Source organism: Notechis scutatus, chromosome 3 (genome assembly GCF_049901735.1).
Source record: "Notechis scutatus isolate UNSWTSFEM ecotype Mainland chromosome 3, rNotScu1.2, whole genome shotgun sequence".
Classification (NCBI taxonomy): Eukaryota; Metazoa; Chordata; class Lepidosauria; order Squamata; family Elapidae; genus Notechis; species Notechis scutatus.
In genome coordinates, this window is record NC_142011.1 from 65,172,210 (window position 1) to 65,187,663 (window position 15,454).

General features: G+C 37.3%; 1 protein-coding gene across 1 annotated transcript; it reads left to right on the forward strand.

The window, feature by feature from the left end:
* The first annotated feature begins 6,054 nt into the window (after positions 1-6,054).
* Positions 6,055-15,370, forward strand: BSND (barttin CLCNK type accessory subunit beta). The gene is made up of 4 exons (XM_026665704.2): positions 6,055-6,297; positions 8,443-8,570; positions 10,850-11,086; positions 13,152-15,370. Exons 1-4 carry the CDS (start codon positions 6,121-6,123, stop codon positions 13,576-13,578), a joined length of 969 nt encoding a protein of 322 aa, XP_026521489.2. The 5' UTR covers positions 6,055-6,120; the 3' UTR covers positions 13,579-15,370.
* The last annotated feature ends 84 nt before the right edge of the window (positions 15,371-15,454 follow it).

The window sequence follows — 15,454 nt, forward strand, 5'->3', positions numbered from 1 at the left end:
TTCTTCCCATTGTCATGTTGTTTAAAGGCACAGATGCAGGGCAAGGAGGAAAGAACAAAATGCCGAGGACACTATGTGAAAGATGGCCGGCCAAAGAAAGTATTTCATTTTTTTAAAATGAATAATATATAAATAAAGTAAAATAAATAAAATAAAATATACAAATAAAATAAAATATCTACAGCTTCATTTAGAAATTAAATGTTACGGTCCTCAAATTATATCAGTAATAGTAATAGTTACAATACTGAGATTATGTGTTTCCAAATACAAATGCTGTAAGCACAGCAAATAAAAACAATTAATTGCCCTTCAATTGCTAACTCATTTTTTCTTTTCAGAATATTAACAGCATATTATTATCTTGGTCAGTTTTCCTTTTATTTGTATGTATTTCTCTTCATATAATAGATCTGTTGCATGATGCTTACTCTACAAAAATTGATACGGAGGGGGCATTTCCATTTTAAACATGTTAATTAGGTTTAGCTGTGCTGCAAATCCATGATAATGGGAAATAAATTTGGCATTTTAGGCGATCTTGTGTGCAGAGGCTCAGTTTGACATCTCTCAACTGTATTGGACTACATTATTATCAATAAATTTAATAAATGAACAAAATAAATTAGACTACAATTGGAGTACAATGCAATGCAAAGCAACACCGTGCAATGCAATACAATGTACAGTAATACTATGCAATGCAATCATTTCCAATTGATACTGCAATGATTGTAGATCAGAGGTGTCAAACTCGATTTCATTGAGGGCTGCATCAGGGTTGGGTTTGACCTCAGGGAGGGGGGGGGGTTGGGCATGGCCAAGGGGGGCATGGCCAACTTGACGTCACTCATGTTGGGGGCGCCTGTGGCGGCCCGAGCACTCTAAAAGGGCCTTCCCGGTCTCTGTTTTTGGCTGGGACTGCCTCTTGCAACCCGGTGCAAGCAAAAAACCCTCTGCAACCCTCTGTCAGTGAAAACAGCTTGGGAGCATGAGGCCCTCCCAAGCTCCATTTTCGCCAGCAGGGGGGGCAGGAGGCCATCCCAGCCGAAAATGGAGATCGGGAGTCCGTTTTTGCTGGCAGAGGTACCATGGGCCGGTTCTTCACTGTTTCCAGAGAGGCCCCATGGACCAGATCTAAGCACCCCGTGGGCCGGATCCAGGCCACGGGCCTTGAGTTTGACACCCCTGTTGTGACTTGTGGCTCTACATTGCTGGAAAATACCAATGCTAAGTACAAAGAATCCATCCTATTGGAAGGGCAGCTCCATTCTTTTATGGATATAGGGATTATTTTGGTGGTGGTGTTTTTTTAGCTAATCTGTTTTTGTAACTATATATTAGATCCTGACTGCAACTATGGAAAAACCTAATTGCTTAGTGGATGTATCTAATTCACCATTGTGGCAAAAGAGATGCTGAATCTTGAAAGGATCTCATCTCCTTGCAAAAAGGAATCTCACAAATCCCTGTGCGGACAGTTCTTGAAAACCAGATAGGATCAACAGGTAGATCCTAAATGAGCTCAGAAGAGTTTAAACCAGGGGTGTCCAACCTTGGCAACTTTAAGACTTGTGGACTTCAACTCCCAGCTTTGCTGGCTGAGGAATTCTGGGAGTTGAAGTCCACAAGTCTTAAAGTTGCCAAGGTTGGACACCCCTGGTTTAAACGTTAAGTTAGTTCCTATCAGTTCATGATTCCCGACTCCATTTTGTTCTTTTGTCAAATCTGAGCCTCCTAATGTGCCTTGAGTGAAAGTGGCTCATTCTTTAATTATATTAGTAAAAGTGATCAGCATCATCATCAACAAAGTGGAGCATTGGAGTCCAGCCATCCTGTACTAAGGCTGGCCAAGCCATTTGAACTGTCACTTTGCCAGGTGATGACATTCGCTATCATCTATACGTGTACACATATATTTAGACAAAATGGAGAAGCCACTGAAGTGGCTGTACAGAATCTTAGTCAGGATATGGCACATTAAGAACCATGGGCTCTGAAGTAGTAGTAACAACAACAGCAGCAGCAACAACAACAATGGCAACAAATTGAAAGGGACTGTGTAGGTCCTAGTCCAACCCATCGCTCAGACAGGAAACTATTTCTGACAAATGGTTGTCCAATCTCTTCTTTAAAAAGTCCAGTATTGGTGCGTTTCCACCTATTGCTTCTTGTCCTGCCCTCAGGTGCTTTGGAGAATAGCTTGATTCCCTCTTCTTTGTGGCAGCCCCTCGAATATTATGCTATCATGTCACCCCCTAGTCCTTCTTTTCATTAGACTAGAAACCAAACTAGTGCTTGGTTAATTTTCTTTTGATTTCCCTCTTTAATCGGTTCACCTGGCATTCCCACAGCCCTTCTTAAAACCCTCCTCAAAATCTAATAGATGTCCCATAACCACCCAACTAAAATTTGACCATTTTATCATCCAATTTTCATGGCACAATTTCAGGGGAGTGGATAAAGGGGCAATTAATGGGTTGTTCATTGTTATGCTACAGGAAGCATGCAGGAGAATAATATTTTTGTTTCTCCTTTTTCCTGAAACTCCTTGTGGCTCTTCAAAAGCTGTTTTGGATGGCTGGGCATCCTTCTGGATATAAGAGGTCCAAGTTCAATCGCATGGATTCTTCAGCAATTCATGATCCACTGGCCATAATGGGATAGTAGATTGTACATAGAAAGTTAAAGATTCCCCGTGGGTTCCCTCTTGTTTTATAATGATATATAAGTTAAAGATTCCCTCTTGGTCTATAATTCTGCCTTCTTATCATCTAAGAGTTTTAATTTGAGCTTTCTTCTATTTTATTACTCACGCACACCTACACAAAGCATGTGGTGTTTGATTCTTTGCCTGATAGAATGGAGTCACCTGACTCTATAAACCATTTCATTAATTATGACAGGTTGTCCTCAATTTATGACCACAACTGAGCCGAACATTTCTGTGGCTAAGTGAAACATTTGTTAAGTTAATTTTGCCCCATTGCATGACCCCTCTTTTCACAGTTGTGAAAAGTAATTTCACAGTAAGTGAATTACTGGAGTTGTAACATGGTTGCTTCCTCATTGACTTTGTAAGAAAGTCACAAAAGGGGATTAAGTGACCCTGGGACTTTGCAACCGTCATAAATATGGACCAGTTGCCAAGCCTCTGAACTTTGATCCTATGACCTTGGGACTCTGCAACTGCCATAAGTCACTTTTTAAAGTGCCATTGTAACTTTGGTCACTAACTGTTTGTAAGTTGAAGACTATCTGTACTCTACTTTCAGGAATATTCACATGCATTCAGAGTATACAGCAGAGGTGCTTCAGGGCAGGCAACAGAAAAAGGTATAAATGATGATTGCTGGCCTAATTCTTCCAACATGGAATTTTTGTTGCATCCTAGCATCTTTGATAAATAGATGGATCTTTTTCATGAATGGGATAGCCAGTCAGGATGGAACTGAATCCAATGAATATTCATTAGGCTCTCCATGGCTTCTCTTGGCAGTTCAGTCTCATTTAGATGCTGACTATCTCTCAAGAAATAGAGATTCAACCTCTTCAATAGAGATTCAAGAGATTCAAAATATTTCCACTGAATGCAGCAATTAAAGCCACAATTCTAGGTAACAAATTTTGAATAGTAAACTGAAATGGATCCAAGTTTGATCAAATTTGACCGCTGGCTAAGTAACTGAAAAGAAGTTATCTATGCAAAAAGTAGGACAAATAAGAATAAAACAGGTCTGGGGGAGAATATTTAGAGTCCTCAATCCCCCTTTCTTCATAAAGAAACAAACTGACATCAAAATCAAGCACCAACAAGAACATTTCCAGGGAGTTACTTTCCTATTTGCCATTTGAAAGCTGCACTAGATGGCAACCTACTCCCACAATATTTGTGTCACTACTGCAAATTTGCAAATTTTAAGGACTGCAGTGATAGGGAAGAAAATAAAGTGCTGTAATTGAAATATGATTAGAAGAAAGAGGACCAGAAAAAAAAGGATACTTTGCTGTAACCCACAAGCTGGATTAGTACATTGAAAATATATAATACGCTGAAATGAGTAGATTGACATTTGAAATTAGAGAACAAGAGGATAAGTAATTTTATAAAATTTGGGACCCTTTCTATCAATGGTTAGATAATAAAATACAGTAATGAAATATGTAGATTTTTAGAAAATAATAAATATATAAAGATGTATTTCTTTTTTATTATATCTACAAAATGTTTTTAGGATAGATTTGGGGAGGATAATATGAATTGTTATAAAATAAACTAAGTAAATTGTGGTTATCTCGTAAAATATGAATGAATAAAAGTATAGTCAAATGATTGATTAATAATGATATTAGGGTATCTAATTTTTGATTGATAATATGAGCCTTTATGTAATGTAACTGTAATTGAAGACTACGAAATGGATGCACAAAATGATTTGTAAACCAACCGGCACACTGTTTGTATACCTATGGAAGAAAGTTTGATGTTTTTATGTTTTGTTTGTTTATGTTTGTTTTTAAAAACCAATAAAATTTACAAAAAAAAAAAACAACCCAAGAAAATATATAATACAAAGTGTGGTTTCACTAAGCAGTTGGGAAAAGAAAGTATGAATGATGGCATGGCAGATTCAGGATGAAATGTTTGAAGATCCTTCTGAAAAAAAGATTAATTATGGAAAATATTTAGATGAATTAAGAGTAAACCCAGAAGACTAAGCGTGTTTGGAATTATGGGAAAATACACTCTTGGATTACAATTTAGATTGTAACTATTGAGACTGGAGTTTTAAAAATAATATCTAATGAAGGAACGTGGAAACTGAGGGATGATTATACATATAGTAAACACATAATCATATTTATTGACATTGATGTAATGCAATTCAGTTCAGTATTTTCCCCCCAGGGAAAAAACATGCTATAGCTGAGGATTCCCACCTAAATATGACTCTTCCCACCAATTAAGAAAGAAAATAATTCATAAAACTTTCTTCTCATTTGCCTTTCTTAATATGACAACTTCATTCTCCAAAGCTTGAACATTTTTCAGAATATTTCATTTATTAGCTTGCATGAATGGTTTTATTCATATTTTTGTATATTAGTCACTGGAGTAACCGCTCATATATAATTTAATTTTGTTGATAATTTTACTCATCACCTGTATTATGTGTTTCTAAAATAATTAATTGCTTCAGTGTTTTATACTTTTTCTTCCTTCCTTTTTTCTTTTCCTTTTCCTTTTTCTTCCCCCTTCCTCCTTGCCTTTCCTTCTCCCTCCAGTAACCCCCTTAGAATAATACATTGGGCTCTGGACAAAGGATGTTTACTGAAATGTCCTGTCTTTCAATACATTTTGTATGTTGTTTCTGTGAATTTTATACACCATGCTGCATTTGCTACTCCATATGAAATAATAATCTCTGGACAAAGGATGTTTAAGAAATGTTTTCAATAAATAAACCAGTTAATTACGTACACACAAAGAAAGACATATTACTTGAGAGAAGATATATTTTAATTTGAGTAAAGTATGGTGGAAATAGTACTCCTTTGGCTGTCTACGAGCTCCCTAATTCACCATTCAACAGTCAGACCCATAGCTTTGACTCTGATTGGAGCCTAGAACCTCTAACTTCCTCTCCACACCCCCTTGGCAAATCATTGGCAGCTTTTGCACTGCCTGTAGCCAGGAGGAAGGTTATAGTAAAGCTCCCCCCAGGCAGAGTTACTCAAATGTGAATTTAAAGATCTTGTTTGCATTCATTACAAACCCATTTAAAACTGGCTGGCTGAGATCAGGACAGGGCTAGTCTGAAGGTGGAGCTGACACTTGTTCCCTGGCTGCCTCTGGAAGAGGTACTTGTGGATTGTCTGGGTCAGGGACAGGTGAAGGGCTACCCTGGATTTCCTTCCTTCCTTCCTTCCTTCCTTCCTTCCTTCCTTCCTTCCTTCCTTCCTTCCTTCCTTCCTCCCCTTCCCTTCCCTTCCCTTCCCTCCCCTTCCCTCCCTCCTTCCCTTTTTTTCAGATTCCAGTTCAACCCCCCTTTATGAATAAGTCTGTCTACATTAGGTTAGCTTGATGTCAATTTTGCTTTCCGAAAGGTAGAGGTTACAATGGCTGAAGAAAAAACATTTCGCTATGGACTTATTGTCCTGGGATTCTTTCTGGTCATGATCGGCATGTTCATAATGAGTGTGGAGAAACCACAAATCTATATCACCTTCTGTACCCTGGGAGTCTTGGTCATCACTGTGGGCATCATCTGGAGCATGTGCCAGTGCTACCCAAAGGTAGGTAGCATGGTTTTTTTTAAAAAAAATATATGCTTAAAACAATAGTTAACACCTCTTTCTTTCTTTCTTTCTTTCTTTCTTTCTTTCTTTCTTTCTTTCTTTCTTTCTTTCTTTCTTTCTTTCTTTCTTTCTTTCTTTCTTTCTTTCTTTCTCTCTCTCTCTCTCTCTCTCTCTCTCTCTCTCTCTCTCTCTCTCTTATTCTCCTCCCCCCTCCCCCTGTCTTTCAAAACAAATGTAAGGATATTGTTTTCTGTTGGAGTGATAACTTAAATCTACTGCCTGGGTATCTAGAATTACACTGAAAACATGTTTTTGAATGTATTAACATAACAATAATAACAAGTCTCTATATGTTGCATTTTCAGCCTGTCATTTCACAAAGTTGGCCCAAAGATGCTTTTTCAAGAGGCAACTGGACTTTCTTTTTCTTTTTCCTTTAAAGATGTTTTGCTTCTCATCCCAGAAGCTTCTTCAGCTCGGATGTGAAGAAGCTTCTTGGATGAAAAGCGAAATGTCTTCAAAGAAAAACCAGGAAGTCCAGCTGCCTCTTGAAAAAGCACTTTTGGGACAACCATACCTGGAAGACTGAGAATCTCCATAGACCTTTACATAACTGAAGTGATAGCTAGGGATTAGGTGTAGAGAATTGTTCAGGATGGACTAATTAACTATTATTGAGACTGAAACTTTGTATAATATTGATTTTGCCAATGAAATGTGTGTTGTACATGTGTGAATCTGTTAATTTGATTGAAACTAAGGAAGGAAGGAAGGAAGGAAGGAAAGGTTGACAAATACAAACTAATTAAAACTCTTTTGTGGCCAATGGCTGGTAGTGATGGGAACTTTCTTAACATTGTTTCTGACCCTTGACTTGCTCTTTTCCTTTGAATTTAAACTAAATGGAGAACTTCCCGCAACCCTTGTTTTTTACTTATATCTTTATTCTCAGACAGGGCAGGTACATATGGAACAAAAGTAGGAATCCTAATGCAGTATAATGGTTAAATGGGCTGACATCATGTCCTTTCTCCAGGAAGAGCTCGACATCCCATGAGTCTTGGATCAGGAGGCTATTGGCATGGCTACATGAACATAACTAGCCTACTTCTTCATTGGCCAGGCACTAGATAGGTAGCAGGAGGAGCAGATTAGCATGGGTTATGTGGTATCAGGTTTCTGTTTTCTGAATTCTAACTGTCTGCTTTTCAGCTGTCCCTCTCCCCTCTTTTTGTTGGGAAGAAATTCGCAATGGGTTTAGGTATTTCCATACACAACTGGTTGGAGGGAGTTAGTTTAATCCTTTGAATGACCGGGATAAAATATGACTGCCTGCAGGTTATTTGATTAGATCAGTTAATTCCTATATGGTGTTCCAACAGTATGTTACTTTCCATTGGCTCAATTAAGGATGTTGTGGGAACAGGATCATTCAGATCTGGTGGAACCCAAAAGCATTCTTACAAACAAATCAGTGGTGGAATTCAATTTTTTTTATTACCTGCGGGCGTGGCTTGGTGGGTGTGGCAGGGGAAGGATACTGTAAAATCTCCAGTCAGAGGTAGTATTTGTGAGTTCTCCAAACTACTCAAAATTTCTGCTACCGGTTCTCCAGAACTGGTCAGAACCTGCTGAATACCACCTCTGAAACAAATGTATTAGAGATTTGTATATTCCAACTTCCTGTTATTATCTTTTTGTTAAAATAAACAATTATTTTTAAAAAATTAGGTGGGAGAGTAAACAAGATTGGAACCAAGGAAGGTGCCTAGAGCAACATTTGTTCCATGGACACCATATTGCAAATGGCATTATTGTGGGAACAATTATATTATTATGGATACAATTATATTGTAATGGACATCATGTTGCTTATTACATTATTTGCTTATTACATTATTGTCTCCCTAGAAAAGAAATCAGGTAATAATGTAATAAATAACTAAAGAGAAGCTGGGTAGAAGACTGTACCATAGGAGGTTGAATTGGTTTTCTGCAGCTGTATAGTCTTTTACACATACTCAACAATGCAAACTTCTAAGGCCTGTTGAAGTGATACCTAGTGAAACTATACCACTGTTTGCATTTTTACACAAAACACAAATGGATCAATAGAGCCATTTTTCCTAACTTTTCCCCTAGATCAGAGTTGTTTCCATTGACTCGGAGTCTGAGAAGTTTCTTGTAAAGAACCCAGAGTCTGAAAAGTTCTTTGTGAAGAAGTTGGCTGCCTCATCATCAATTGAAAATAAAATTCCTGAGAAGAAAAGGTATGCTTATGAAGACGCCAAACCACCAGGCTTCAAATCAATAATCTGCAATCTACATTTTAATTAGAGTGCTAGCTAGTATATGCTAGAGGCTATGTTCCTCAGGAGGACAAGGTCAAGGATGAGAAACACTGGCATGGGATAGCAAATGGCATTAAATATTATATCTGTTGATTTAAAAAAAAATAAACTTACTATTATTATCTATAAGAAAAAAATGAAGAGTATCTCAAAACCTATTACTCATTAAAATCAAACTCATGAAATTACATTAGATTTCCACCTGCTAAAAACTAAAAAGTAATGTTGAGGTTGTAATGTTCAGCTTCTTTTTTTTTAAACAAAGTTTTTATTTTTTACAACAAACATACAAACAAAACATAAAAACATAAAACCCTCTTTCAACGATATACATATAGTGTGTCAGTTGGTTACAGTCATTTGTGCTATCCTTTTTTTACCATTACTCACAAGTTATATAAATTCTCACCTTATCAATCTAGCGTGTGCTTATGTTCAGCTTCTTCTTAGTATTTACCTAGCCCTGGTAAATGTTCAGGATTTAAGGTGAGTAAAAATGCACTTGCTGTTAGAACAATAGATCTTTTGCCTTCCTGTGTCTGTAATGTAATGTGTTGAGTCTAAAAAAGATTATAAAACCCATTGAGAAGATTCCCTAAGAGAAAACTATAAATCCCATAGAAAAGTATAAACCCCACAGAGAAGAATATAAAACTTGGAGTCTCATCCAAGTCAAACAGAAGATTCGCTTTTCTGAAATTGGTTCATTTTTATGATCTCTGTTAAGAATTGTTTTCCTGATTTAAGATCTGAATGTCATTTGCTGTGAATTAGTCTAAGTCATTCATCCGTCCTTCTTAATTAAAGTCTCTTAACAAAGGAAGCTTTTCATAAAACATAGTTGCATGTTGAGTTATAAGCTACTAGAGAACAATATCCCCTTTGGTGCAGCCATTCTAACTTCTGGCAAAGATGTACCACAGTTTATGTTTGGTTTATTCTCGGTGTAAGCAAGTTACCAAGTTAACAAGGGTTTGGATTCCAACTAGGAAAAAAATGGCCTGTACTGAACTACAAAAAATTGGCTTGGCCTTTCATTCAAACTGGTCAACATCTTTTTCAAGGAACAACTTTTCATTCAATGAGAAGGGCCAGAGAGAGAGGCAAAAAAGTCCAAGTAGATTTCACAAGTGTTTTATTGAAACCTTATTCCTTTGTATGGGTGTGTGACATTAACACATGTACAAAGGGCTTGATGGCCCTCCCCTGAGCACATCACTGGCAAAGGGGCATATCTCAAGGATATCAGAGTAACCCTCTAACCTACTGAACTTGGATCACCTCACTCTTAGCAAAGCTTTCATGGGACAACGGGTTCATTTGAGGGCATCCCCTGATTTAAGAGTTATCTGGGCCAGGTGGGGAACGATGGCCCTTTGATGACTTGTGGATTTCAACTCCCAGAATTCCTTGGTAATCACTGATAAGTCCACATAACCTGCTTTGCTCACAAAGAGAGCAGGAAGCATATACCTCATAAGTGTAGAAGAAGGAAAATGTGATAGTGGTCTCAACACATTTTTTCTTTCCTGTATGTTTTAGTTAGTTTGAAAAAATAATCATTCTTTTTCTAAACACCAGTCCTTCAAGGACATAAGATACCTCCTCCTATATCTTCCTCTTGATCGGTTGCCAATACTCTAGACTCTAGTTAATTGTTCCAGCTCATTTTAGCTGTCCTTCCTTCCTTCCTTCCTTCCTTCCATCCATCTTTATTAGATTAGATATTGTGTCTTTCTTCCACAAACTCAAACCAGCAACGGAGCACCTTTTTCTCAGATTTGTGTCTACAGTAACCATCCAGTGGGTTATGTTGGTCTACCAAAGACTACCTGGCCAAAGACAGCTAGTGAGTTCTATGGCTGACAGTAGAATAAAACCTTGTTTGCCCTATTTGGAGTCCAGTCTCAATCAATATATCACTTCTTGTTAGTTTCAGTTCTGTCTAATCAGTTTCATGTGGAGAAATAAATTGTAATAAAATAAATTATGATTTCAATATCCCCATCAATGCATGATGTTACTTCTTTGGGACAATATTATCCATAGGATCTTCTAAAGATCAAAGTCATATTAATACTATTAGGAGTAAGGTCCACTTTTATGTCCGGGGATTAGCTGTCTTGAAAGTAAATTCATGGATAGATGGATGGATGGATGGATGGCTAGAAATAAACTTTATCCTCCTTTGTCCACAGTTTGCAAACCCAATACACAAGCCAGAAAGAAGCTGACATATATGAGAAAAGCCTGCCGACTTATGAACAGATCCAGACAAACAGTTCTGCTGAATGCTTGGGAACATTGCCTGTCCCAGTGCCACTGGTCAGGACAGGAAGACATCTCCAGCCACATGTACATGCCAAAGCAGAAGTACACAGGGACTCAGAGAGTAATGGGAATCCTAACAGAGATGCAACAACAGGGCTGAACTGGTGAGTAGCATATATGAGCTGTCCCTGAATTAGCTGTTGCCCTATATTAGGGCAATTGGATTCGGACAGCAAAAATCTAAAAGACTCATAGTTGGAAGCAAAGAGATACAGAAACCTTAACCTTTTAACTACAATTTAGGGGTTGTCCAGATTTATGGAGCTGAGATCTGGCAGTGCTAATTTATATTGCGTATCACCTCATTCCTTATGAGCAACTCTATTAGGACAAAAAAGCTTACCCTTATTATTTTCATAGTTTTAATGATACCGAGGTATTATAATTGGTAACATAGTCAGCCAATATTTAGAATGGATTTGACATTTTTCTCCACCTATTGAGTAATTCCCAAGACCTGGGTTGGGTAGATGTTCTTGTTTAATAATTTTAAAAGTATTATTATAAAATGTAAGTTGTTCCAAGTGAAGCTGCCTGTTGAAGTTGATTTTGTCAGTGTCCAAGTGATGGTCTAGTGGTTGTTGTTGTTGTTGTTATTATTATTATTATTATTATTATTATTATTATTATTATTATTATTACTTTTTTGGTGAGGAGCGGGGGAGATATAGGAACCACTGAATAAGTAGCTTCATTATGTATGATGTTAGGAAAAGCTGTATCATATAAAATGATTTTTGCGCCTGGGTTACTTTTGACACAAGTTTATAGTTTTGAGAGTAAAAATAAAACAATTGTTGATATATAGAGTCAGAATCAATATGTACTTTACTCTGGGGTTTCTTCATAATAAAATTTACGTTGTTAGAACTGTTTCAGTGAAAGGCTCTTAATTTACCAGGTCTTTCATCACACTCACAATATTTTGCTTTACATAATGCAATGAATCTTCTGTTGCAAATGCCTAAAGGAAATTAAGCCCTTGTTTAGAACTCCTAAAATGTTATGTAACTCTGATCACCTTGCTCAAAACATTCCTAACTTTAATGGATGGAAAATAATCAAGGAGAAAAGCAACCTAGAATTAAGGAGACATTTCCTGACAGTGAGAACAATTAACCAGTGGAACAACTTGCCTCCAGAAGTTGTGAATGCTCCAACACTGGAAGTTTTTAAGAAGAGATTGGACAACCATTTGTCTGAAGCAGTATAGGATTTCCTGCCTGAGCAGGGGGTCAGACTAGAGGACCTACAAGGTCCCTTTTAACTCTGTTATTCTGTTTTAAATGCCAATTTCTATGGAGCAAAATATCACTAAGTAAAAATGTCACCAGTGTATATTCCTTAAAGGCATCTCAAACAATCACTTAATTTTATTTTAAAATTATTAAAACTGTTATGTGTTTTATAAAAAGTAGATATTTTGATAATGATATAATTAAATCATCATCTAGAAAAAAATGGTTTGACTCTTTATTGTAGATTTTGATAATGTTATTGAAGACTGATGTGATACAGCTATTTTGATTATGTGCCATCAAGTTGCTTCTCATTCTTAGCCATCTCCAAATAGAGAAATGATGGCAGAAAACATTAGCAGAAAATTACTGGACATGGAACTAGAAGCTGGAACTAGAAGTATAACTAGATTAATTGAAAGTACTTTTAAAGTTGTAATGTTTCTTCTAAGACAGTCTCTCTGGAAATTTTGTTGCTTTGTTCACTGGGAACACCAGTTTACTTGAACAAAGTTGCTCTAACTGATTAATGTGCTGTGACTGATGAATTATCAAATCATATTCTGATCCTAGTTAAAGGAAAAATGAAATTTCTAAAAAAAAAAAAAGGTTTGTTGAATAAAATAGAAGCCCTCTAGTTTCCATCTTTTACAAGCCAATATAGTCAATATATTGCTTAGTACAGTTCAATTTTCCTCCCATTCTTTTATCAAGATGCTGATGTTAGACTGGGTTGGTCAGTAATAAAATCTAGTCCTAGAAACCAAATTCATAACAAGGAAATTAGTCATTCTGGACTAATAACCTGGTACAAGCTTAACATCCACATTGCTTCATTTACTGTAAACTCAGTGGAAACCCAAAACAGTTCAGCAAACAGCCTTAGAAGGAATGCCCTTCACTGAATCTTTTTTTCCCCTTCTTCTTCCAGCCCATCTAAGAGGTTTCCAAAGGCTGCACCATTAGCATCTCTTCAAGAGGAAGTAGACACATCTTCCCTGGACTCCACTTCCAACAGCCCATTTTTACAGAGATGGAAAGGTGTCCCAAATCCCGTGTCTCTAACAGGAAGCCAGCTCCAGTTCAAACTTCCTTCTTATGAAGATTTTGCTTTGATTGATTCCCTGGTGGTGGAAGGCCAGGAGCAAAGCCATGAAAATACCGTGGTCCCAAGCCAGAGCTGTTGCTCTATTCCTCCTACAGCAAGTGATGGCATTGTGGGAATAGCAGGTTGTGGTTCTCTGGAATGCAGCAGAGCCTTGCAGGAGGCAGAAGAGGATGATTTATACTATGGGATCCAAGAGGATCCAAGAAACACCTTTCCTTCTGCGGTTGCTGTTGCTGAACCAAAGCCATAAGCCCTCCAAGATGAGAATTGAAAGTACAGAAGTTTCAACATTTTTACATTTCAAATTTGGGAAGAGTGAAGGGGGATGGAAAACAGATAATTCGATCAAATCCATGGCGTTAAGGCTTATTTTTGCTGTATGGAAAAGAAAAAGATGTGGAAATTAAAAAAAAAAGTCAGAGTAAGAAATAGTAAAAAGAAGCAAGGCAGAGTGGAAAAAACGTCTAGTCTAAATCCAAGAATAGTGTGGTATGTATGTGCCTCTGTGTGTGTGTGTTTAATATATGTTTATTTTAGGGTACTATTTCTCAATTCAGTGACATTAAGATGTCTGGATTCCAATTTCCAGCCTACTGGCCGGAGAATTCTAGGAGTTGGTCTAACAAAGTTGCTGAGGTTGAAAAACATTGCTTTAGAGCAGGGGTGGAGAACAATGGCCCTTTTATGACTTGTGGACTTCAATTCCCAGAATTCTGGAGTCAGCCATGCTGGTTCAGGAACCTCCTTCAACCTTGGCAACTTTAAGACTGGCTGAGAAACTCTGGGAGTTGAAGTCCACAAGTCTTAAAGTTGCCAAGATTAGAGACCCCTACTTTAGAGTATCATAAAAGAAGGTGATCATAAACCAGAGCTGTCAAACTCCTGGCCTGTGGGCTGGTTGTGTTGGCCACACCCATGCCCAGTTTAGCGAAGGGGGAAAAAAGTCTCAATACATCACGTGACGCTGCTGTGACATGAGTTTGACACCCCTGTCATAGACCATTACGTTTGCCTGTGATGCATCCAGCCAATTGTGTGCCTTAGGAGAGCCAGCAAGCTCTTTTTGTTGTCTCTGAGATTTTTGAAATGAGGAAAATGTGCCAAATGCTAAACCAAGATGTGCAGATACGACAAACTGTTTTGAAACCTATTAAGTGCAACAGAAGTACCTTTTTTTAATACCAAGAAACATTCATTTCTAAAATCTGCTAAGCAGGCTATTCCTCCTTTAATAAGCGGAAACCTCAGCTTTGATTATTTTATGGGATAAATAAACCAGCTATAGAGATTTATCATTTTAGTTGATTATAACAGACCCTTTCCCCCTTCGCCTGTTATAGCAGATTTCTTCAGATGTTTTGGAATGCAACTTTTTTCATTCTGGTGTTAGCTGCACATTATGGGAACTGTACTCCATCAGATCTACCACTCTAATCTGCAATTGACTCCTGGAAAGTTTATGTATACCTCCAATTAAATTCAATAAACTCATGTATTAAATAACATATGTTCCCAGTGACTTCCTTCTGAAGGAAACCAAATCTTATTAAGGTCTTAATGTTCTGAAATGTGTGGCAATAATGATACGAAGTAGGAACTTTACTATTGGGCAAGTTATGCATTTTTTCTAGGTCAAGGATATCAGGATCTTCACTACATAATCCAAAGCTGGACCCAAACCTATCTTTTATTTTGTTTAATTTACCCATAATATTAATTTTCATGTTCAGTCATATTTTCTGTTGTCTGGAGAGGATTGCACATAATAGTTTCAAGGGTTGCATGAAATCCTGTAGGCTTAGGTGGTATGCTTTTGCTGCGGAGGCAAAAACAGTCGTGTAATGCTCCCAATTCTGTTTCCAAAAAGTGTTTGGCAGTGCATGGACCTGAGTACATCAATCCTGAAAGCAGCTGCATCTTTCCTGGCATCCGAATCGTGACTTTCCCTCAATAGCCTAATACACTACCTAAAAATGCAGCAAGATGATTCATGTTTGAGTTGAACTTGCTGATGCTTCCTTTTTTTTTTTTTGAATATATGTAATAATATGTGTAATAAATGTACAACAGTACTCTAAATTACAAAGGATGTAAGATAAGTATGCTTTCATTATTTCATATACATT